Here is a 26458-nt window from a genome sequence, read left to right on the forward strand (position 1 = left end):
GGATATAAGAGGGACTTCATTTTCATTGCACCTTATCTTCTGCTTCAATGCAACATTTTGCGTTGTATATATATGTGTGTGGAGAGAGAGAGAAGAGATTCCTTTCCATTGTTCGTCGATCTTCCTTTGTACTCCAAGTGGCAGCTGAACCTGAGTTCGCAGCATCAGCCAATTACCAGGAGAATTAAAATCGTGATTAACAACAGTGCTTAACCATCTAAGACTACTTTAATTCGTTGGCCCAACTTACACTTAAAAAGACATCACGAGTTTTGATTAATTTAGAATAAAATCAAACTTGATTATTCTAAATCCGTTTCCTAGGAAGATCCGTCTCCATATTCCATTCAAATCTCTTCCTCTTCGATCTTGTCACCTTCCAAAGTATCTTTAGTAACAAACTTGTCAACTGTTGCTGATTTGGCTTCCTCGCAGTAATCAATGCGTAAGACACAAGAATCCACATCACATTGGTTTCATCAAATATACAAATACAAATACCCTTTATTGATTATATGAACATGTACAAACTCATCATCTTCTTTGTTTTACACCATCAGAAACCACCATGATATCATCCCTAAAGTACACAGCACCCTCACTCCTCGCCGGCTCTGCTGCATTCTCCTGCAGAAAGCGTGTTCCTGTTCCAAGGCTACCACCCTCTATTCAAAATCTTCAACAAAGCACTGCACTACCCTCTCTCTCTTCCCATAAACCACTTTACATTATTCCATGCACTCAGAACCTCACATTCTCAACTAAACCTAGAAGGAAGGTTGCAGAGTGTCATGCCTATGAGGCAGATAAGTCACAACCACAAGCAGCAGGGACATCAGAGGCGGCTCAGAAGCTCAAGATTGGTTTGTATTTTGCTACATGGTGGGCACTGAACGTTGTCTTCAACATATACAACAAGAAGGTTCTCAATGCTTTTCCTTACCCTTGGCTCACTTCCACTCTGTCCCTCGCCGCCGGCTCTCTTATCATGTTCATCTCCTGGGCCACAAGGCTCGCTCATGTCCCTAAAGTTAACATGGATTTCTGGAAGGCCTTGTTCCCTGTAAGAAAATTTTAGTTTATAATCCACTTTTTGTTTCCCTTCTATGGCTTTGTTACTAATTCTGTGTCTGTGTCTGCAGGTTGCAGTAGCACACACCATTGGACATGTTGCAGCTACTGTGAGTATGTCTAAAGTTGCAGTGTCATTTACTCACATCATCAAGAGTGGAGAACCGGCTTTCAGCGTCCTAGTATCGAGGTTCTTGCTCGGCGAATCGTTCCCTATACCGGTTTACTTATCACTGGTGCCAATTATTGGAGGTTGTGCTCTTGCTGCTGTGACCGAACTCAATTTTAATATGATCGGTAAGGCCATTACTTATAGCAAGGTTGATTAAATTCTCATCAAGATCAAGTAGTAGTCTAAGTAGAAGTAGAACTCTCTTTTGGTTGATTGTGTTTTGCAGGGTTTATGGGGGCTATGATATCAAATTTGGCATTTGTGTTTAGGAACATATTCTCAAAGAAAGGAATGAAGGGCATGTCCGTTAGTGGAATGAACTATTATGCTTGCCTTTCCATATTGTCTCTATTGATTCTCACACCTTTTGCCATTCTTGTGGAGGGTCCTAAGATGTGGGCTGTTGGCTGGCAAACTGCCCTCTCTCAGATTGGTCCAAATTTTGTTTGGTAATCACTAATCAATCCTCTTTTCTTATACTATCAAACATTAAACTGATCAATTTTCTTTGTCAAAAATACTTGAGGACATTACATTTGGGCTGTAACTTTTTTCAGGTGGGTAGTTGCTCAGAGTGTGTTCTACCACTTGTATAATCAAGTCTCTTACATGTCTCTTGATCAAATATCTCCCTTGACATTTAGCATAGGGAACACAATGAAGAGAATTTCAGTAATTGTCTCTTCCATTCTTATCTTCCACACGCCAATTCATCCCACCAATGCACTTGGTGCTGCCATTGCAATTCTTGGCACCTTCCTTTATTCACAGGTGCATTCTTATTTCCTCTATTTTTAGTTTGCCTTTGCTATGTACTACTTGAATATTCAGAGACACATTGAAATCAAACCCATGATTGAGAAATTTTTCGTATTGCACAACACAGGAAACCATATATAGTCACTATCAATTTTATCTATGCTGGCCAAGTAAAATGGATAAAATGGAATGGCTTAAATGTAACACAACAACTGAGAGCTTTTATGTTATTTCTTTGAACAGGCAAAACAGTGAGGCCTAATTCAGATGCTAAGTTAAGTGAATGCTTATTCAGGGATGGAGCTAGAACTATGAGCCTGTCAGTGTTAGTGAGAACAGTTGATGTTACTAATCATGTTTTGATCTTTGTCATTGTAGACGAAATTTTCGTTTCTTTCGTGTAATCCAAGGTTGAGAAGAATTTACCTGATTCAATAAGGACTAAGAACGAACTCTGGAATGTGAGTACACTAATTAGGATTTCTATAGCCCAAAATTAGTTACACTTACCAAAAAAGAAGAGGATTTGTTGGATTAGATCTCACTAACTATTTGTGAGTAGGTCTAATAAGCTAATTATTGCAGTTGTGCCTGTATAAAAAGTTTGCTTGCTGTGTGTATATTCAATCATTCATGAAATTTGCTGGCAGGAATATAGTACCTCCCAAACACAATGTTGCTTGTCATAATTATAGGGTATGGGGGGACTTGTCACCTTGTCGTATATACCCTAACCAATATGAGGCTGTGATTACCTGATTAGTCCCCAGCCTCATGATTTAGGCTAGCCTAACTCTAATTACAATTATGTTATGTATATATTAAAAGTAGTCACCAAAATTAATTATCAGTAAAAAGTATATATTAAAATATAAATACACATTAAAAATAAATTAAATTATACATATACGTAAATACATCATTATTAATATTAGTATTGGTATTAGTTTAATTCACATCATAACCATAATTCCCAGGCAAATAGTGTCCACTCATCATTACCACTACACATTTTAGGATCATACATGTCATGACCCGAACCAAGCCATGACTGGCGCTCAAGGGACAAGTCCCTCAGCAAGCCAAACGATCAAATTCTCAGAAAAACGGACAGAATCTCCTCTGTTTCTAGGACTTTACCAACATAAATATTAACTCCCTGTATTAATAATAAACCTCCATTTCCAAGACAACAACAACAACATACTCCAAATTATATCCACAACCAAATATATCCAAAATGCGCATCATATATATATATATATCAAGTTGATAACTAGAGTATATAGTTAAAACTATAAGTCTTACATAACCAAATCATAATCACTACCTAAACAGTTCAAGATTCAAAATAACATAACCCACACGAGGATCCTGCCTGTGACATATGGAGCATTGACATAGTCTAGATTTTGAGCAAAGGTTCCATTACATAATTATTTAGCCCTTGTAAAGAAGAAGGGCTCACCAAAATGACTAAGATCTACTGAGGGGCAGGTGGAATGGAACCTGGAATGACTCCTGAATCTGAAAAACATGGGAATATAATAGGGTGAGTTTTGCAACTCAGTGAGCAAACATTACATCTATAACCCACACGAGACAATACAGAGTTTACCTTGAAAATTATATTTCTTTTCAGAGATGAGGAATTCATATTAATTAATTATACAAACATTGGATAAATGGTTAAGCGGATGAACTGAAATGGGAGTTCTCATTCCAGAAGTCAAATCAAATCAAATATTACACACCTAGGGCGGCTCCACCTCTAAGGGTAGCCCTTTCCTCTAGTGTGCCCGTACGGTATAACAGATCCAACGTGTGGCCTACACGTTAGGCTAGCAACGCCCCTGCTAGCTGAGGTCTGAGCCAGATGCATCTAGGTTAACGTCATAACCGCCGTTAACTACGGTTTTCTAGTCAGAGTCTCCCAAACCAATTCAAACCAAATCACTTATAAAAATCTCTAGTGCTTATAACATACTACTAAATTCCATAACAAATCAATATATATAGGATTGCATACTAAAATTTAATTAAAATTTAAATAAGGTCAAATAAGAAAACATTTATACTTTACAAAATATATAAATATCATCTCGTGTGTATTTTTATAAAATTGTAAGTTTCACAAATCAATATTTATTTTCAAAAATTCAGAAATCACAATAATAAAATATTTTCAAACTCCAAAATTAATGATTCAACATAGATATTGATAATAATATATTTAAAAACAATTATAGATATAATATCCACTCACAACTTGATTCAAAAGAACCGGAAGCAACTCTGAGCGCGTCAACGAGCTACCAAATGATGTCCAATAATTCTACAACTCTAGAAATATGACAATAATGATATTTGTGAGCTACTAATATTGTCAATTAACATAATCTTACTCACCTTGACAAAAGCCCCAAATTTTCTAACCCTAATAACCCTAATTCGGATTTATACATACCCATAAATATATAGATGACAAAAATTGGGAATATGGCTAATTATTGAGTCAAAAAGTTACCTTGAAGCCTCAATAATAATTGGAACTCAAATTTGAATGCTTCCTTCACTCATTAGTATGAGCTTCTTGATTTGGGGTTGTGAAAAATAAAAATTTACTTTGAATATAGATGATATATTAAAATAGAGATAAAATAAAAGGGTAAAATGAAATCTGGTGTGTTGTGGTTGGATGAAGATTTTGAAATGAAAAAGATGAAATGGAAGAGGAGATGAAGGAAAAGAGAGGGTTTGGTTTTGATTTGTATGAAGGAAATGAAAATAAAAGAGAGAGGGGGGGATCAGGGAAGGCTCGAGAGAATGAGGGGGGAAGGGGTTTAAGTGGGGACATGTGCCACCCACGTGACTATGCACTTCTGTTTCCTTTTTTTTTTTTCGTGGGTATAACATTCTCTCCCCCTTAAAAAAATTCGGTCCCCGAATTTTGAACTTATATACTACGATAGATGTAATTATTACCTTCAGACTTAAATAAATATGGATATTTGTCGCGCATGGTATCCTCCACTTCCCAAGTTGCTTCTTCTACCGAATGATTCTTCCAAACAACTTTCACAGATGCTATCCCTTTAGAACGTAGTTTTTTTACTTGGCGATCAACTATAGCCAATGGTTCCTCTTCAAATGATAAATCCTCTTGTAGCTCTATGGCTTGTGGTGCAAGCACATGAGATGGGTCGGGAAGGTATTTGCGCAACATTGATACATGAAAGACCGGATGAATCATAGACAACTCAGGCGGCAATGCCAAGCGGTAAGCAACTGCACCTATTCTGTCCAGTATCTCAAATGGACCAATGTATCGAGGACTAAGCTTGCCTCTTTTCCCAAACCTCATCACTCCCTTCATAGGCGACACTCTCAGAAATACCTGATCACCCACTGAAAACTCTAAGTTACGCCTTCTGTTATCAACATAAGCCTTCTGCCTACTCTGAGCTGCTAATAAACGTTCTCTTATTATGCGAACCTTCTCAACCGCATCTTGTACCAAATTTGGCCCTAAAAGCTTAACCTCACCAACCTCAAACCACCCAATAGGTGACCTGCATCTTCTCCCATAAAGAGCCTCAAATGGTGCCATTTGAATGCTGGCTTGATAACTATTATTATAAGAGAACTCGATCAAAGGTAGATAGCTGTCCCAATTCCCACCAAAATCTAGAACACAACACCTTAACATGTCTTCCAATATCTGGATCGTCCTCTCTGATTGCCCATCGGTTTGAGGGTGAAAAGCTGTGCTAAGATCTAGACGGGTTCCTAACGCTTTTTGAAAAGATTTCCAAAAATGAGAGGTGAACTGGGGCCCGCGATCTGAAATAATGGACACTGGAATTCCATGTAGCTTAACTATCTCATCAACATAAAGTTGAGCATACCGAGCTGCACTGAAAGTTGTTTTCACCGGAAGAAAGTGAGCTGACTTCGTCATTCTATCCACAATTACCCAAATTGAATCAAAACCTTTAAAACTACGAGGTAAACCTGTTACAAAATCCATTGTAATCCTTTCCCACTTCCATTCAGGTATCTCAATCTGTTGTAATAACCCAGCAGGTCTTTGATGTTCAGCTTTAACTTGTTGGCAAGTTAAGCAATGAGAAACAAAAACTCCTATGTCTTTCTTCATGCCTTCCCACCAAAACAATTGTTTCAAATCTTGATACATCTTATTGGAGCCTGGATGAACGGTATACTTAGAATTGTGAGCCTCCTCCAAAATAGCTTTCTTCAAGTCGGGGTTATCTGGCACACATAAGCGTTGACCACAACGCAAAACATCTTGATCAAGAGAAAAGTCTGAGTTCCTCCCATTGCGAACATCTTCCATAAGCTTTCTTAGTTTCGGATCATCACTTTGTGCAACCTTGATCTGTTCTATCAGGGAAGATTGGGTTCGAACATGTGCTAAGAAAACTCCTGATTCTCCAAGATCAAATTGAATTCCACTGGCCTCCAATTGATGGACTTCTTCAACAATTGGTCTCCTTCCAAGAGTGATATGGGCCAAGCTACCCATAGATTTCCTACTGAGGGCATCTGCTACAACATTTGCCTTTCCAGGATGATACAAAATGGTACAATCATAATCTTTTAGCAACTCCATCCATCTCCGTTGCCTTAAATTTAAATCCTTTTGTTGGAATATATACTTCAAACTCTTGTGATCCGTATAAATCTCACAGGTCTCACCATAAAGGTAATGTCTCCAAATCTTTAAAGCAAAGACGACCGCTGCCATCTCCAGGTCATGAGTTGGATAATTCTGCTCATGCTTCTTGAGTTGTCGCGAGGCATAGGCAATAACGCGGCCATGCTGCATTAATACACAACCAAGTCCAATCCGAGATGCATCGCAAAAGACTGAGAATCCCCCAGACCCAGAAGGTAAAACAAGAACTGGTGCTGAGGTTAGACAAGCCTTAAGTGTCTGAAAACTTTCCTCACAAGCTTCTGAGCATTGAAACTTTACATTCTTCTGAGTTAACTTGGTTAATGGTGCAGAAATTCTCGAGAAGTCCTTGATGAATCGCCGATAGTAGCCGGCCAACCCTAGAAAGCTACGAATTTCTGTCACTGTAGTAGGCCTTGGCCACTTTTGAACGGCTTCAACCTTCTTTGGATCCACCATGATTCCATCTTTTGATACCACATGCCCCAAGAATGTCACTTGATCAAGCCAAAACTCACATTTAGAAAACTTAGCATAGAGCTTGTGATCCCTTAAGGTTTGTAACACAATCCTCAAATGATACTCATGCTCCGTAGCACTTTTCGAATACACCAAGATATCATCGATGAAGACGATAACAAAGCGATCTAAGAAAGGTTTGAAGACTCGATTCATTAAGTCCATGAAAGCTGCAGGCGCATTCGTCAGACCAAAGGACATTACTAAGAACTCATAGTGCCCATAGCGAGTACGAAAAGCAGTTTTTGGAATGTCTTCCTCTTTTATCTTCAATTGATGGTACCCTGAACGCAGGTCGATTTTTGAGAAACAGGTAGCTCCTTGAAGTTGATCAAACAAATCATCAATCCTTGGCAATGGATACTTGTTGCGAACAGTTATCTTATTGAGCTGACGATAATCCACACATAGTCGCATCGTTCCATCCTTCTTCTTTACGAATAGAACAGGAGCTCCCCACGGAGAAGTGCTAGGACGAATGAATCCTTTCTCTAGCATATCTCCCAATTGAACTTTTAACTCTCGTAACTCAGTTGGAGCCATACGATAGGGAGGAATGGACACAGGTTGGACTCCCGGAGCCAATTCTATAGAAAACTCAACTTCACGGTCAGGCGGCATCCCCGGTAGCTCATCAGGGAACACGTCAGGGAATTCTCTAACAATAGGAACCTGATCAAGACTAGGCACTTCGGCATCAACATATCTAACAACTGCCAGAAATCCTTGGTTTCCCTTATCCATCAATTGCATAGCACTCATAGATGAGATGATGCTAGCTAAAGTGGGACAGTCATCACCCTTAAAAACAAAAGGTGAGATACCCGGTATGTCAAACTTCACAGTTTTGGAGTAACAGCCCACATCAGCATGACAAGCTGCTAACCAATCCATGCCTAAGATGACATCAATATCTTCCATTGGTTCTAAAAGGATCAAATCAGCTAAGGTTTCAACGGTATTAATTTTAACAACACAAGACCGAAATACGACTCAAACCATCGTGGAGACTCCAAGCGGAGTGCCAACATGAAATGGGTGGGATAACAGTTCAGGTTGTTTATCGAAACGAGATGCAAGATGTGGAGATACATATAAATAATGAGAACCCGTATCAAATAACACTCGAGCATCTAAAGAACAAACTTGTAAAGTACCTGCCACCACAGCATGAGAAGCTTGAGCATCTTGACGTGTTAAGGCATACACACGTGCCTGACCTCTTCCTCTTTGGCTCCCTCCTCTGTTATAAGTCTGACCCCTGCCACCTGCTCCTCTGCCACTAGGACCAGAAGAATTTCCAAGAGACATAGCTGAAGATGATGGCATTGGTGTTGTAGAACGTGCAATACCTGGAGCAAGGCCTCCTCTAGGATTTGGACAATCCCTCCTAAGATGACCAGATTGACCACAACCAAAACATGCACCAGTAGCCTTGAAACATATACCGGAATGGTAACTTCCACACTGAAGACAATAGGGCTGAGCTGGCCTTGTCTGATTTGAACCCTGTGCACTAGATTGAGAGGTGCTCTTAACAAAAGGTCTGGGATTCGAAACACTCATGGGAGCAGATCCAGAAGAAGCAACCCCACCAAAAGATGCTTGAGGACGAGCTCGATACCCCGAATAACCTTGCTGATTAGTTTGACCATGATGAGACTGAAATCCTCCTAAACTAAATCCACCAGAAAATTGTCCCTTCATCTTGGGCTTCTTACCAACATCCTTAAAAGCATTTCTCTCCGCTATCCCAGCTTCAATTCCATAGGCAGAGTTTAGGACATCCTTAAAAGACATGCGTCCGACTTCAGGCATAAGAGTAGTGAACATAGGTTCTGCCAATCCACGAACGAAACGACGAACTTTCATCTCTTCTGAATTCACCAAATACGGAGCACTCTTAGAAAGTCTAGTAAACTCCTTAGCATACTCAGTCACTGTCATATTCTCTTGCCTTAATCTTTCAAAGGCAATTGCATCTTCTGCTTGCTTGTTAGCTGGATAGAATCGAGCAAGAAACTCTTCAGTAAACTCTTCCCAAGAAGGAGGAGGAAGTCCAACTTCTTCTTTGCTCTCAAGAAGAGACTCATACCAATATCTTGCGGAACCACGCAAGTTGTAGGATACTAACTCAACAGCCCATTCTTTGGTGCACTTGAGAGCTCGAATAGCTTTCTTTGCATCCTCTAGATATTGTTGTGGATCTTCATCCAATGAATCTCCATTGAAAGTGGACGAATTCAACTTCAAATACTTTTCAATTGGCGGCTCTTGATCCCCAAACAATTGATGAACCCTATGAGGCTGAGGATTTAGCGCATTAGGAAGTCTCGCTTCACCCCTATTTTGATTTGTTAGAACCTGTAACACCGCATTAAGAGTTTGATTCATTCCCCTCAATTCAGCTGCTAAGTCCGGTTGAGCCTCTCTTACTACGGGGTTCTCTTGAACTCTCTCGCGGGGTATCTCTCCTTCGCGCCTATCAGCTATCCTTTGGCTCCTTGGCCTTTGTCGAAGCGCTCCAAGTGGTGGAGAAATTGCCCTATTGGATTCAGCAGTATCAGGAGCACCAACAGTTCCACCACGTCTTTTCTTAGGTGGCATCTTCCACCTATCGAGTAAGTAGAGCGATTGAATCACCAATGACATATATATATGGAGTTTGAAGACAATAGAACAGACAGAAAGAATTATGAGACCAAAAGATTGAGGACAACTTCCTATAGGCCTCTAGTAACATCACACTTTATGAAAATGGGCCGGCTTCCATTTGCACAATTGTGATCTTACTAAAGGACACTTGCTCCATATTACACAGGAAAACCTAAAGCTCTGATACCACTTTGTCATGACCCGAACCAAGCCATGACTGGCGCTCAAGGGACAAGTCCCTCAGCAAGCCAAACGATCAAATTCTCAGAAAAACGGACAGAATCTCCTCTGTTTCTAGGACTTTACCAACATAAATATTAACTCCCTGTATTAATAATAAACCTCCATTTCCAAGACAACAACAACAACATACTCCAAATTATATCCACAACCAAATATATCCAAAATGCGCATCATATATATATATATCAAGTTGATAACTAGAGTATATAGTTAAAACTATAAGTCTTACATAACCAAATCATAATCACTACCTAAACAGTTCAAGATTCAAAATAACATAACCCACACGAGGATCCTGCCTGTGACATATGGAGCATTGACATAGTCTAGATTTTGAGCAAAGGTTCCATTACATAATTATTTAGCCCTTGGAAAGAAGAAGGGCTCACCAAAATGACTAAGATCTACTGAGGGGCAGGTGGAATGGAACCTGGAATGACTCCTGAATCTGAAAAACATGGGAATATAATAGGGTGAGTTTTGCAACTCAGTGAGCAAACATTACATCTATAACCCACACGAGACAATACAGAGTTTACCTTGAAAATTATATTTCTTTTCAGAGATGAGGAATTCATATTAATTAATTATACAAACATTGGATAAATGGTTAAGCGGATGAACTGAAATGGGAGTTCTCATTCCAGAAGTCAAATCAAATCAAATATTACACACCTAGGGCGGCTCCACCTCTAAGGGTAGCCCTTTCCTCTAGTGTGCCCGTACGGTATAACAGATCCAACGTGTGGCCTACACGTTAGGCTAGCAACGCCCCTGCTAGCTGAGGTCTGAGCCAGATGCATCTAGGTTAACGTCATAACCGCCGTTAACTACGGTTTTCTAGTCAGAGTCTCCCAAACCAATTCAAACCAAATCACTTATAAAAATCTCTAGTGCTTATAACATACTACTAAATTCCATAACAAATCAATATATATAGGATTGCATACTAAAATTTAATTAAAATTTAAATAAGGTCAAATAAGAAAACATTTATACTTTACAAAATATATAAATATCATCTCGTGTGTATTTTTATAAAATTGTAAGTTTCACAAATCAATATTTATTTTCAAAAATTCAGAAATCACAATAATAAAATATTTTCAAACTCCAAAATTAATGATTCAACATAGATATTGATAATAATATATTTAAAAACAATTATAGATATAATATCCACTCACAACTTGATTCAAAAGAACCGGAAGCAACTCTGAGCGCGTCAACGAGCTACCAAATGATGTCCAATAATTCTACAACTCTAGAAATATGACAATAATGATATTTGTGAGCTACTAATATTGTCAATTAACATAATCTTACTCACCTTGACAAAAGCCCCAAATTTTCTAACCCTAATAACCCTAATTCGGATTTATACATACCCATAAATATATAGATGACAAAAATTGGGAATATGGCTAATTATTGAGTCAAAAAGTTACCTTGAAGCCTCAATAATAATTGGAACTCAAATTTGAATGCTTCCTTCACTCATTAGTATGAGCTTCTTGATTTGGGGTTGTGAAAAATAAAAATTTACTTTGAATATAGATGATATATTAAAATAGAGATAAAATAAAAGGGTAAAATGAAATCTGGTGTGTTGTGGTTGGATGAAGATTTTGAAATGAAAAAGATGAAATAGAAGAGGAGATGAAGGAAAAGAGAGGGTTTGGTTTTGATTTGTATGAAGGAAATGAAAATAAAAGAGAGAGGGGGGATCAGGGAAGGCTCGAGAGAATGAGGAGGGAAGGGGTTTAAGTGGGGACATGTGCCACCCACGTGACTATGCACTTCTGTTTCCTTTTTTTTTTTTTTTCGTGGGTATAACAATACATTCTCGCATTTAGCAGAATTCTATAGGGTCCCGTTCTCTCCATCAATTAATTAACTTTTCTGATCCTTATCCAAATACTACGTGGCAATTTTTCCCCCTCATTTTTCAGTACAACAACTATTTGTTTATTGATTATATAATTAATCCTGTAACTCTAAAATCAAAAAATAATTTCTCTACCAAAGAAAAAAAAATGAACAACTCTCTGAAAACTTTGCAAAATCATTGAAACAAGATAATACGACAATTACTAACCCAAAAAAAAGAGTTACCATTGTAGGAAATTAACGTGTAAATACGAAATGATACGGCATTTTTATCGTGTACGTTATATACGAACTAGTTCGCTCTTCCGTCGCTTTCAGATTGTAAGCTGTGAGCATTTTTCAACTAACAGCACATCTATTATTTGCTCTAAATATAATTAGCAATCGTCAACTTAATTAGTTTGTCATTCAAGGCATTAAGCTTGCAAGCTAATAATAAGAGCTGCAGAAGAAACTAATAAGGTGGAGGATCCAATAATGGTGGTGTTTTCCACAATTGAGAGAGCTATGTCTGTGAAGATACAGATACTCCTCTTCTTATGCTTCACATTATCACTGTTATGTGGCTCCATCACTCCCATAGAAGCAATCTCAAAACACTTAGATCCGTCTCCATCTTTTCCAAGCAACTTTCTCTTTGGCACTGCTTCCTCTTCCTACCAGGTTTTTAATTTACCGAGTCTTATACCTCTTTTAAGAATTTTTTTTTTCAGTGTGTGATTAATTGTGAGTATTGTTGGTAGTACGAAGGTGCTTACTTGAGTGATGGCAAAGGAATCAGCAACTGGGATGTCTTCTCTCACAAACCAGGTCAATAATAATCCAACAATAACACTCTCTCTAATGTAATCATCTTGGTTGAGGGGATTAAGGATACCAATATAATTATTGCAGGTAATATTGTTGATGGAAGCAATGGTGATGTTGCAGTTGATCAGTACCATCGCTATCTGGTAAATCTTTTTAAGCTTTACTTCTATCATTGTTTTTCTTAATAAGTCTACTTATCTTTATTTACTGCCAAATACGGTGATTATTATATGGATTCCGCTAGCGAGATAAATAGATTATTGAGTGTTATTGAGTTATAAAATGATTTTGGAATTCACCAAAAATCGAATTTTTGACTTTTCAGATATAATGTTCTAATATCATGTCATGATACCACTCATTCCAAAAATTTTAACTGATCAAAAAAAGTAACATTAATGATTATATCTCTAATACTTTATAAATCTCTATTGTACACATTATACAAGTATTCCATTAGCTTCTCATACTTTCTCTTATTATATAGCTTAAAAAGTTGTGTATGTATAAATTGCTAAAAAAAATTAAAGATTAATATTTTATTTATAAAGTATAAAAATAAATCATTTTAAAAAATTTAAAATTTATTAAAAAAATAAATTAGACAAAAATTAAATACCAACTTATAAATACTGTAGAATTCATATATATTCAAAGTCAACATTTAAAGAAATTCTTTTAAACATGATAATTTATTAGTATATATTTTTTTCTTTCAATTTATTATGTATATGTATAGACTTTATATAATGTGAGTTGATCATTTATGGGTGTATAAGTATTTAAGTGTATGTGTACAAAAACCAATAAAAATATAAAAGTATTAGTGTATTGCACAATTAGTTCTCATTATTTTCTAAAGAAGTAACAATATTTTCCGGTTATTTTTAAGAACAATACTTTTTTACTTTCTTTTATCTTCCATGTGCTCACAAAAATAAAAATTAATTAGTTTGTATTTATACTTCTACGTAAACTATATATATGCTTTCTGCGTTGTAAAGTTAGGAGATTCCTCTCTTTTAGATTATTTAACAATTTCTGTACAGGGTGTTAGGATAAATAAAACAAAAACTCTTGGGACAAGTAATTTTTAATATTTTTGTTATTATTTAACTAATATAAATACTAAATTATTTTTAACAAATAAAATTATTAATTTATTTGTGTAAATTTTGAAAAATATAGGTATAAATTATATTAATATATATGTATAAATTTTAATAAATATAAGTATAAATTATATAAGTTTTTATATATAAAATTTTGTAAATATTGGCATAAATTATTATTAATCAAATACTAAAAAAAATAATAATATGTACTGATGATATGACATTATTCATGAAAAAAATATCAGGGGGTAGGTAATCATTTCTTCTTGTTTTAAACATTGCATGATTACTATATTTCTTAAACGTTGAAATGTGTAGCATAATTGAAAAAGATAGGCACCTACTTTTACCCGACAAAAGCATGCGCACTGTTTCCCCTGATCGATTATCATAATTTAGCACTAATTTAGTCTTAGTCTCTGAAAAGAAAGTTTTAGTTACATGACCAGTTTATTAAATTAGCGTTTGATTAAAATTTAATAACTGTGTACTATCAAGTGTATATAATAACATACTTTCGGATACCAAAAATAAAATAAAAATCAAGCAATTGATTATACTTGTATTGAGTATGTGGAATTTGCGATGGAAACAGGAAGATATAAATCTAATGGAAGCTATCGGAGTCAACAGTTACCGGTTTTCAATTTCATGGGCAAGAATTCTACCAAGTATGCTTTTAACTTGAGGGAAAAAAATAATAATAAACTTATAGAGCGTTAATAAATTATTTTAATTACTTATAGTGCGTTAATAATTGAGAAGCGGAATTTTCAATGACTGTGATGAGCAGAAGGTAGATTTGGAAAAATCAACTTGGCGGGTATCAACTACTACAACAGACTTATAGATGCATTGCTACTCAAAGGTTTTATTTCAATTCGGTAACTAGCTTTTGCTTCGAGGTACTGAGACAAAGATTAAGAGATTAAGACTCAGTATCATGTTTGTTGATGTACTAAAATTTCGGTCTCTATCTCTAAAATTTTAGTATTTTAGAATTTCCAAAAAGTAAGAACACAAGGGACTAAAATTTTTAGAGATGGAGACTGAAACTTTAATAAAATTTTATATCTAAAATACCCTTATTTCAATTAATTAATTTCAATTTTACCCTTTGTGCAAATTAAATTAGAGTTTCGTTCTTATTTCAATTTCTGTCTCCTATTTTGTACCAAATAAAATACTATCTTTTAGTCTCTGTCTCTCAGTCTTAGTCTTCCCGTCTCAGTCTTCCTGTTTCTGTCTCTCCACCAAACACTACCTGATAACGTTATTATTCCGATGCAGTATTGTTTGCGAAAATAATAGTTACAAATTGTTAGATAATTTGATATGTTTGACTAAATTATTTGTTGACTCGCAGGTATCCAACCCTTTGTAACATTGTCTCACTTTGACTTCCCTCAAGAGCTTGAGGACAGATATGGCAGTTGGCTAAGTTCCCAGTCACAGTAACCAACTAATTCCCTTGCATAGGACTCATTAATTAGTTGTTAATACTTAACACAAATGCCATGCTTATGTTTGAGACAATAATGCCAGGGAAGATTTTCAGATGTTTGCGGACATATGTTTTAAATCATTTGGAGATAGAGTGAAGTACTGGATTACTTTCAATGAACCAAATCTTGAGATCCCATTTAGTTACCGTAGTGGAATATACCCACCATGTCGTTGTTCTGCTCCTTTTGGGAATTGCACTGATGGAGATTCAGAGAAGGAACCTTTTCTTGCAGCCCATAATATCATACTGTCACATGCTGCTGCTGTTGATATTTACAGAACCAAATACCAGGTAATTTGATCCCACATTCAGAACAAGAATAGTTTGTTAAATAAATTCTTACATTACTTTCTTTGTTGTTATCAATGTCTAATCCAGAGTAAGCAAGGGGGGAAAATTGGCATTGTCGTGCATATTGACTGGTTTGAGCCTTTCAGCAATTCCACAGCAGATCAATTAGCAACAAAAAGAGCTCAAGCATTCACCATAAATTGGTAGAATTTCCTTAAGTTGCTAGAATGTATATATAGACTAAACTAAACTACATTATAAATATATAATGCAGGATTTTAGACCCGGTTATATTGGGAAAGTACCCAAGAGAGATGGAAAAGATTCTAGGACCCATCTTACCAAAATTTTCAAGCACTGAGAAAGAAAAACTCAAGAGAGGAGTGGATTTCATTGGCATCAATCACTACTCAAGTTACTATGTCCGAGACTGCTCATCGCCGGCATGCCAAGAACAGCCCAGAACCTCCAGAACAGAAGGTTTATATCAGCAAACAGCAGAGAGAAATGGTGTCCCACTTGGAGAGCTTGTAAGCACCTCAAACCTCAATCTCATCTAAAAACTTGCATGACCATTATTGACCAAGGACAAGGTGGTTCTAACTTATGAGGCTTCTATTGCTAATGCAGACTCCATTTGAATGGCTGGTTGTTTACCCACAAGGCATGAAGAACACTCTTATCTATCTTAAAGACAGATACAACAACACTCCAATGTTCATTACAGAAAATGGTAACATCAAAATTAACCTCATTAGGCAAGCCCTTTCATTAAATCTCCAAGCATTATTTTCTCATTTCTAACTAGCCAATGTTTTATAGGCTATGGCTATTCCTATGATTCAAATCCCCTGGAGGAAGATTATAAAAGCGATATTACCAGAATAAACTACATGTCAGGTCACTTGGAAAATCTAGCTGCAGCAATAAGGTATAGACTATACAATATAATGCATTAAAATTCAAATTGAAATGTGTCTAAGTGTTGAATTTGTTGGTGTATCATGTGAGCAGGGAAGGAGCAGATGTTAGAGGTTACTTTGCATGGTCTTTGCTAGACAACTTCGAATGGAAATATGGACAGTCAGTGAGATTTGGACTATACCATGTTGATTATGAGACACTGAAAAGGACTCCAAGATCATCTGCAACTTGGTACAAGAATTTCATTGCAAATCATAAAACCCAGAGCATTGTGCCTGGATCATATGATGGTGATCACAAAGATAAAGAATTCCAGTCAAATATAAAGATTATTAGACCAAGCTTGAACCGTGAGACCAGTGCCTAGAATGAAAACATTTTACACTTGGATTAATTTATTTGTCTCATTGATGAAAAATGCTCCTGTGTCAAAGGCCTTCTCGCACTATCATCTCTTCAGGCATAAACTCCTCGTTAAATATTGAGATAATACTCAATTTGGTCCTTGAACTTACACGCGAGTCTCAATTTAGTCCCTGAGGTTTCAATTGTCTCTATTTAGTCCCCGAAGTTTATAAACGTGTCTCATATTAGTCCTGAGACCAATTTTAGTATAAAAATGTTAATAGAACGCTGTTGTAGACTATCACATGTCACGTTAAAACTTGTAAAATGATGCAGTTTTGGTTTTGACATTTAAATAGCTCAAAAACGGCATCATATTACTTATTTTGTTAGGTAAAATTTTAATAAACACCATTTAGGATGTTGTTTTTAGATTATTTGAGTGCCAAAACCAAAACGACATCATTTTACAAAGTTTAGTGTGGTATCCGGCTGTCACGATAGTGTTCCGTTAACCTTTGTACGTTGAAAATTGTTTCAAGGACTAATATGAGTTGTATTCACAAAGTTTGGGGACTAAATAGAGGCAATTGAAACTTCAGAGACTAAATTGAGACTCGCGTGTAAATTCAGGGACCAAATTGAGTATTATCTCTTAAATATTATTAATCAATAGTTTGGATGGAATTAGAAGATAATTAGTGTTTTTGTTTGTAATAACAATATGAATCTTTTAAAATTAAAGACCACTTTAATAAAGACACTAAAAATATTTTTTTTAAGACGTTTATATGTGTCATGTTATTATTAGACATTTTTATTAAACTGATTAATAATTTATTTTTTAATAAATCAGAACAAAATAGTTTATTATAGGAATAATAATAAACCCAATTGTTTGCATTATAATTATTAGATCCGATTTGATCCGATCGAATTACACAATCTAAATCGAATATCTTTAAACTTTTTGATAAAAAGACAAATATATCCCTGATTTTTTGTTTTGTGGACATTTAAATTCCTAAAATTTAAAAATACAATTAAATCTCTAAAAAAATGAGTTTATTGTTATTGTTACAAAAAAATCGGTTATAATTTAATTTGTTAAAAAATTTAAAATAATCGGTTCATTAATACGTCCAATAATAATATGAAATATAAGCATCTTTACAAAAAGACGTTTTAAGCGTCTTTACGGGAGCATTTCTCTTAAAATTATGTTATCTTTGTCATGACATTATATATTATAACATAGAAGATTTATAGAATTAAACTACTTTTACAAAAACGTCGCAGGGAGACAAAAAGTCTCCGTCAACTAAAGAAGAACAGGATCTCTATAGATTAAAAAATTATATAATAAATTTTTTAGTTATTATTTTTATATAAAAGGGTTTAATTTTTAACTAATAATTAATTTTAACATTCATTATAAAAAAATTTAATGTATATACTTTTATATTTGATTAGGTGTTAAATCTATTACATAAATAAAAATAATTAATTTTTACACTTATTATTTAAAAATAATATTTTTTCTCTTTATATATATAAAATATAATTAGATATTAGAATAAAAAAATTTATATTGATAGTTATAAAATTAACCCAAATTAATTTTTTTTAAACAATTGAATCTTGATCTAATTATTAATAATAACATTAGTATTTTTTATAAATTATATTTAATAAATATTTAAAAAAAGAAAAATAAAAATATCGTTTAAAAAGATAAATAATAAAAATTTAAAATTAAATAAAAAATTAAAAAAAATATACATAATAATAATAATATTAATAATAATATTTTTTATGTGAATAATATTGTGTGATTATTTTTAATTATATTTAATTATAAATTTAATGTATTTTTTATAATTTTATGAATTTATTTGATTTATATTATTTTATTAATTTTATTTTTCTGTAGCACATAAAAGTAAAAAGAAATAAAGAATGAAAGAGAAAAGAGAAAGATAAAGAAGAAGAATGAGAGAGAAAGTTTCTTAATTTTAAAAAAATTTATTTTAATTGTAATGAAAGAATATCTCATGAAATATTTTGGTTTGTCAAATTAATAATGTAAAATTCCTATAATACTTTTATTCCTCTTTTTTTCCAAACCAAACCCAAACTTCTTAAATTACCACACTCTCCCCCCAAATCAGAGAAGAGAAGTAAAGAGAGTGACCGAGAGAAAGAAGGAATAGAAGAAAGGAAGAAAAAAAGGAAGAAGGGTAGCAAGGCTGGAGCCACTGTCGTTGTTGACATCGAGAGAGAGCGAGAGAGGTTTGAAGGTTGTGGTAGGCTTAGAGAAGGGGGTTGAATCTATGCCTTCCTTTGATTTTTGATGTTATTACCCTTTTAAAATAACTTTGCAATTCTGATTCTGTTCGAACTGAGTAGCGAAAATTTATGAGACAATTTGTTTTTGTCTCATGAAAATCAGAAAACAGAACACAGCAGAGAAGAGAAAAACTAACACCAGCAAGTATCCTGGTTCGGTTGCCTTGTGCTATGCAACCTACATCCAGTCTCCTCCACAACTATGGAAGAATTTCACTATAGTTAACAGTATTACATACACCAATAACACAGGATTGACCCAATCCTTTCACACTCAAGTTCTAACCTAACTTGACATTGGCTATGCTAATACATAATATACCTCTTAGTGCTAACCCAACTAAGAAAGGGATACCTTACAGGTACAAGATACAAGACACAATCATACCTAAAGAAATCAGAAAACAACTCTAGACTTTTCTCTCAAGTGTATCTCTCAGCCTTTTTCCACTCATAGTTTTTTCTCAAGCTTTCTCACACTGCCTTTTCTCTCAAGAAATTACAGAAAGATAAGCTTAGAAAAGTACATTACAATCAGTAAAACATGAAGGAGATTGACTTCATCAGCAGCCTCTTTGCTATGTGCAAAACCAGATTCACAAACCTCAACTTGAGTTCTTCAGTATTGGCCGAATGCTTCTTTGAAAGAAAGCATTATCCAAGTAGATGAACTTCCTAACAGAACACTGTTCTCACACTCTGGTTTTTTTTCTCCTTGGTTTCTGAATGAACAACAAACCTCTTTTATCTCCTAGCATGTTGATGGGTTTATCTTCCTAGGTCAGCTCCTTGAGCACTGAGCTTTTCCAACCCCCAAGCTCACTTTTTCTTCTCAAACATCAAAGTAGGACCTTTGCTTCTGACTTTTCCAACTTGACCGAAAGCCATGAAGGAGTAACCGAAAATGTCTTCCAATGGTCAACCAAATCTGAACCATATAGATGCAACTTGGTCCTCAAGAATCTCTTGTGACCGTGGATTTGTAGCAGTGAAGAACAGAGATCAACTTTTCCTTTGAATGCCATTTTTTGGATAGAGCAGAGAGTTGGGAAGAAAGGATGAAGATCTGATGCATACAAGATGAGATGGATTACCTTTCTTAAGCTTGATTTAGCTTGGAATTTCTATTTTAGCTTCTGTGCTTCAAGCTTTAACTCTCTCTCTCTTGCTTCTTTGGTTACTAGCTTAGGGAGGAACCTTTTTCTCTCTTTCTCTTTCTTACTTTTCTGATGCCATGATTTGACTTGATTTGAGAGGAGAGGAACGTTGCTTACTTTGGAGGAGTGAAGAATTCAATCTTACAAGAGAAGCTTTGTGGGATGGATACGGGCTTGGATCCGGTTTTTATTAAGCAACTCGTTTGGCCTATTGGATCCTTTGGCTTTGTTTCTTTTGGGCTGTGCTAGTTTATTTACCCATCAGCCTTGCTATATTATTTTCATACCATTTGGGCTGCTTAACTTGAATTATGGCCTGCAACATAACATAAATAATTAGCAATGTATATTTATTAATTAAACAACTCTAATTATTTATTTTGCCAAAAATAATGTTTGTCATCAATAATTAATTTAGTTTCTTAACTCAACAAGGTTCAAATCAGAGAAGAGGTAATGGCAAGCACAAACCCGAAAGAGAGAGGGAGGGATGAAGAACGAACTAGAAAGAGAGACATTGAGAGAAAAGGCACGACGAGGAGAGGGAAGAGGCGCGGCGTTGTCGCCGCTGAAGAAATCGCCGTTGGAGGGAGACCTTGTCGTTGCAGCGAAAAGCGCAGAGAATGAAGAGAGGGTGAGAGAGCTACAAGATAGAGGGAAGGAGGGTGGCAGTCGTGAGAGGAAGAGATGATGGAGGTTTCTGCCGTTGCCGTCGCTGGAGCTCACCGCTGGTGCACCTGGAGCTACTTCATCCCCTAACTTGCTCCACCGTGGCTGACCCCTAGCCTCCCTGTTTCTGTCGGAGTTACTGATGCCACTGTCAGAGCAGAAGATCTAATGCCACCGCTGTTTTGCTTCACCAGTATAGCTTTTACTGTTGCTGAAAAATATGCTACAACTTCCAAACTTGTCGGCAACACTGTTTTGCCATTGTTCTAGTCTAGCTTCTTCCCTTGATCTATTCTATTTTCACCTTATCTCTGCCGTCATTTTGTTTCTCTGTCTTGCTCTTATTTTGATTTATTTTTTGCCTCTATTCTGTTTTGGATTTTCATAACTATATTTGTATTTGTCTTTTATTCGATTTAAATCTACTGCATTTGGTTGGTGTTGTGGCCATTGTTGCTATCGTCGGAATTGAATTTGCTGCACTGTCCCAGTTCAAGTTCTGCGCTCTTTCATATCCTTTTAATTTGGCACCCGAGTTCGACCGCTTCAGTCCCTTAGGACCATGTTATGAGTAGGATTTACATTTATAATTATTTGACTTTGCTATAATTATTTTGATATACGATGCCTGAATTTATAATTATACTTACAAATATTTTTATCAAAAGATTTTAAATTAATTTGAATGATTGATATATTAGAACTAAATATTTATCCTTGTTAAGCTCATTTTAATATGCACATGAGACTATATGTATGTTTGAAGAAGTTTTATATTATTTTAAAGCATTTGATTTTACTCGAATATGTATTTTTGAAACATTGAAGTATTTGTTGGTATTCACTTATTTTGAAATTGTGAAATATATTTGAAATGCCTTAAGATTGAGAAAATATAATTGAATATGATTTGGATGAGAAAGTATTATTTGATTTGATTTGATACCTCGTGTTTGAAAGACCGAAGAAATTGTTATAAAAATTTATGTTTGAATTGGTTTGGGAGGCTCGGATTAGAAAACCATTGTTAGTGGTGGTTATGACGTTAACCTAAATGCATCTGGCTCAGACCTCAGCTAGCAGGGGTGTTACTAGCCTAACGTGTAGGCCACACGTTGGATCTGTTATTCCGTACGGACACACAAGAGGAAAGGGCTACCCTTAGAGGTGGAGCCGCCCAAGTGTAGACTGTTTGATTTGATTTCTGTATGAGAACTCCCTTATTGATTCAATTATTCATATAAATTATTATTTTCTAAATAAAACTATTTTTATAATAATGTTTATATGGTCTCATGTGAATTATAAATATACTGTCTAGTCACTGGGTTACAAAACTCACTCTGTTTTTTTTATATTTTTCAGGAATAAATATTTGATTATCTGAGTATTTCTATTCAAGAGTAATGATCTGCAATGGGTATCTATTCCTTGTTGAGTTTTTAGGCGTCATTTGCTCCATATATCACAGGCAGGATCCATCCTTATTTATTTATTTTATTTTTGTTAAAAATATGTAATTATTCATTCAAAAAAATTGTAAATTTATAAAAAAATATGTGTAACCTTCTTATTTATCTTATATTCGAATAAGTTAGGCTTGATGAGGAACTATTTTCCTGAACGTCAGTCATGGCTCATTTTGGGCTGTGACAAGGTGGTATCAGAGCTTAGGTTTAATCTGTGTAATATGGAGCAAGTGTCCTATGATAAGATCACAATTGTATAAATAAAAGCGCGCCTATTTGTACAAATTGTGACACTATCAAAGGCCTATAAGAATGTCCTCTTTGTCTTCTATGTCATTGTTGTCCTATGATAGGATCATGTGTCCTCTGCCGCTTCTTACTACTCTTGTCCTTTTGTACCCAATTTTAATATATCATTTGGAAGATTTTCTCGAATGTGTTTTTTCAATGGTTTCAGTTTTGATTGCGGTTCGTGATTTCTCTCCTAACTAGTTCTAATTTTCTCTGATTTTGTGAATGTGTGCTTTAATATTCTTTGTCTTTGGGTTATTCTCTATGATTCTTAATGTCAATAGTTCATGAATTACTTAGAAGATTCAATTTATGTTTGCTGTGAATTACCATCTGATTTCCTTATAGAATTATATTTGGATTTGTGGATTGCATAAATTTGCTGAGTTTCTGATGAAGATATTTTGTTCTGGATTTGATCAGTGATATTGAGATTTTTCTTCTTATGTTGATGATTTTTGAAGTTAACATAATTTTGATTAGCTTTTGATTTTTTTTTCAAATCAATAATTTTGAAAACTGCTATTTAGTTGCTCAAGAAGGATTATGTGATGAAACATATGAATAGAGTGTTATTGTTGTTTGTTTGATTGTTGATTTTCTTTGCTTAAGTGTAGTGAATTATTTGGGTGATCAGTTAGCTGGATCGTAAGTCTTTTTCGATCTAGAAGTTTAGTTGTGTTTTTCTAATTTGATGATCTGTTTTCGCTATGATTCTTTGTTGCTGAACATGACTTTTTGTCACGGAACTATTTCCTGCTTGATCAATTGAGAGAAAGATTGTGAACGCTTGCCTTTTGGTTGGTGATTATAAGATGAATTTTTCTTTTGACTATAATCTGAAACCTGAAAATTTTCTTAATCCTTGTTTTTCTGAAAATTTTCTTATTCTCAATTATTATTCTTATTCTCAGAGATTTAGGGAGATTAGTTTTCTTGATTTATAGTGTCTTTGTGATATTTGGATTTTATATTTTAGAGATCGGAAAGAATTGTTGACGGTTTTTGATAAAAAGACTAGATATCTAATTTCTTAAAGCAAAATAAATTATCTATAAGAATTTTTTTTCTTATTATATTCAACTAATTAGTATAAATCATACTTTCTTATTATGTACCTCTTAATAACTCTAGTTTTAAAATTATCTGATTTCTAAACTAGACCTAATGTTTCATGATTTATATTTAGTTGGGTTCGTGGAATAAAATAATGTAAGTAAAATTATGTACTTACTTGAGTTATACAATAATACTTTAAATTAAATTTTCAGTAGAATTGAAAATATATTATTTATTTTAATGTAATAAATATCAAATTTTTGTGAACCTTGTTGCTTTTAAAATTATAAGTGGAAATCAATATTAAAATAATTTAAGATTTTATTAGAATAATCATAATATATAAAGACTATTTTGGTAAATTTTTCAACAAGTTAAATTTTTTTATTGAAAGACTAATAGTTTGAAATGTCTATTCTCTTGTAACAAAGTTATTGCTAATTTTATTATTAGTATTATTGAGTATTTACTTGAATATTTCTTTCCCTTGCATCTTAATCATTAACCTCAATGTTACGATTATGGAAGCTCAATTTTTTTACTCTACACTTATTTAAGTATTTAATTATTATATTTCTTGATTGTTTGCGAAGTTGTTAAAAGTATTTTAGCATTTGATATTTTGCCTTTTATCAAAGTGTAATGTATACATAAAACATTACTATTACTTTAAGTTTTTTTTTCTTTTGAAAAATTTCTTTTACAAGGGTTCCATATCTTCCTCCAACCATTGATGATTATATGCTCCAATTTTCATTATATTTATTCTTATGCATATTAACTTTTTAAGAATCATTAATATCAGTTAAAAACTACTGCATATATAGATGTAGATATTTGTCTATATAAAATATGTGTATTAGTGTATGTAAAATGACTGGTTTATAATTGGCAACTTATAATTTATAGTTGTTGTTCTCCTTTTCACATAAAAGATAGCCAACCTTTTTCTGTAACTACAGTTATATTTGCATGTGTGTTACCTATTTATTTATAAAAAAAATCAAGGATATATACATATATATTTGAATTTTTCTTTAGTTCGTGGCTTTAAGTTCTATTAATTATTTATGAAGATAACTTTTTTTTGGTGTTTTATCTTTACAAGAAATTTGATCTCATACTAAATTTTTAAAATTCTTTTGCTAGGTATTTTAATTATGTTAAAAGCAAATTCATAGTTGGAGATTTAGATTAAAAAAAAAGTAGTTATTATAATTGATCTTAGTGTGTTAATTGTTAGTACTTTAAATTTTAGTTTTATTATTGTCATTATTTTATATATGAATTTATTTGTAACTTCATACTAAGTCTAGCCGCATGATTATAGGGAATCATTTAACTTTATTTTTTAACAATGACAAAAATGAGTTGAATGTATGTGTGAATTTTGGCATAAGGGACAACAAGGAAATCATTGCATTTCTTGTCATATTTTACATAACCTATCTATTATTTAGAGTTAGGAGATATTAAATTTTATTAGCATAATTACTTAATATCCAAAGTTATGATAATAATCTCAAAGGCACTTAGTTGAAGGTTTCAAAAAAAAAAAAGGAAGCATACTAATTTTGTGGCAGTTACTGTTTTTTTATTTTTATGACTGTTAAGTTGTCTATCCCGAAACATGTTGTCATATTTTTAATTTATGTTTTACTTTGTTTTCTCTGTTATTGATTTTATCTTTTTGTTTATACATATCCTTGCATGGTTGTACACCGAGGTATTCTCTAAGGTTTTTGAGGGAAAAAAAAAACTTTGCTCTAACCTTTATTAATCTTCAATTTATAAACCTTCTATTTTTGCTTCAACTTGAATTTGTTTGACGTGATAGCATTTATGTTAGTTTTTAATGATTCTCTCATAGTTTTATCCATTGTTGATGGATGTCCTATTTGATTGTGTTCCTAATCATTCTTTTAAATCTTTGTGAATATTACCATTGATTTTAGTAGCCATCTCTTGTGAACTTCGTACTTCTTTGATCCAACATAAACTTGTTTTGACTTTATACACTATCTTTTCTTTTATTGTTCTATCAAAATTTCTTGATTCCGGATTTTCTTGCTAAGATGTGATTGATTCTCTTTTTGGCATGCTTCACTGTTTTTGTATATCCTTATTTAGTTGCGATCCTACGCATCTCCCTGAATTCTTGCGAACACTATCTGTGATGTTTTCTCTTTTCTGCCTAAGTTTTGAATCCTTTTAAGCAATTTCGTGATTGTTTCAGTGTCACGTGCGATTTCCAGATATAGCAAGCGATACGTTAGTTCTTTATGATACAGCTAATCGATTCTGAAGTTCGAAAAGTTGTAATTCAAACACTTGACATAAGACTGGTTGCTACCAAGAATATGTACTACAGAACCAAGATTGTATTTAGAAAAGATTGACGAACGACGTGATGAGGGCTATGTATATCTGAGTTATCAAGGGAACGAGAGTAGGAAAATAT

The 26458-nt window shown here is 34.1% G+C and overlaps 2 protein-coding genes across 2 annotated transcripts; both read left to right on the forward strand.

Annotated features, from left to right (window-relative positions):
- The first annotated feature begins 417 nt into the window (after positions 1–417).
- On the forward strand, positions 418–2440 carry LOC112705604 (glucose-6-phosphate/phosphate translocator 1, chloroplastic). Its single transcript, XM_025756479.3, has 5 exons — positions 418–1063; positions 1143–1368; positions 1470–1692; positions 1801–2014; positions 2246–2440. Exons 1-5 carry the CDS (start codon positions 569–571, stop codon positions 2255–2257), a joined length of 1170 nt encoding a protein of 389 aa, XP_025612264.1. The 5' UTR covers positions 418–568; the 3' UTR covers positions 2258–2440.
- Positions 2441–12112: 9672 nt separating this feature from the next.
- On the forward strand, positions 12113–17172 carry LOC112705587 (beta-glucosidase 46). Its single transcript, XM_025756461.3, has 12 exons — positions 12113–12674; positions 12755–12821; positions 12906–12964; positions 14532–14607; positions 14730–14804; positions 15303–15390; positions 15482–15734; positions 15822–15937; positions 16009–16264; positions 16365–16467; positions 16557–16665; positions 16749–17172. The coding sequence occupies exons 1-12, from the start codon at positions 12489–12491 to the stop codon at positions 17023–17025; spliced, it is 1665 nt and encodes a 554-aa protein (XP_025612246.1). The 5' UTR covers positions 12113–12488; the 3' UTR covers positions 17026–17172.
- Positions 17173–26458: the final 9286 nt, after the last annotated feature.

This window comes from Arachis hypogaea, chromosome 1 (genome assembly GCF_003086295.3).
Source record: "Arachis hypogaea cultivar Tifrunner chromosome 1, arahy.Tifrunner.gnm2.J5K5, whole genome shotgun sequence".
Classification (NCBI taxonomy): domain Eukaryota; kingdom Viridiplantae; phylum Streptophyta; class Magnoliopsida; order Fabales; family Fabaceae; genus Arachis; species Arachis hypogaea.

What these genes read in the sequence shown, in the direction of transcription:
- LOC112705604 (XM_025756479.3), top strand. Translation starts at nt 569, where the DNA reads ATGATATCATCCCTAAAGTACACAGCACCCTCACTCCTCGCCGGCTCT. An exon ending in TCTGGAAGGCCTTGTTCCCT is followed by an intron (nt 1,064 to 1,142) that starts GTAAGAAAATTT and finishes CTGTGTCTGCAG; the next exon opens with GTTGCAGTAGCACACACCAT. An exon ending in ACTCAATTTTAATATGATCG is followed by an intron (nt 1,369 to 1,469) that starts GTAAGGCCATTA and finishes TGTGTTTTGCAG; the next exon opens with GGTTTATGGGGGCTATGATA.
- LOC112705587 (XM_025756461.3), top strand. Translation starts at nt 12,489, where the DNA reads ATGGTGGTGTTTTCCACAATTGAGAGAGCTATGTCTGTGAAGATACAG. An exon ending in ATCAGTACCATCGCTATCTG is followed by an intron (nt 12,965 to 14,531) that starts GTAAATCTTTTT and finishes CGATGGAAACAG; the next exon opens with GAAGATATAAATCTAATGGA. An exon ending in AGATGCATTGCTACTCAAAG is followed by an intron (nt 14,805 to 15,302) that starts GTTTTATTTCAA and finishes GTTGACTCGCAG; the next exon opens with GTATCCAACCCTTTGTAACA.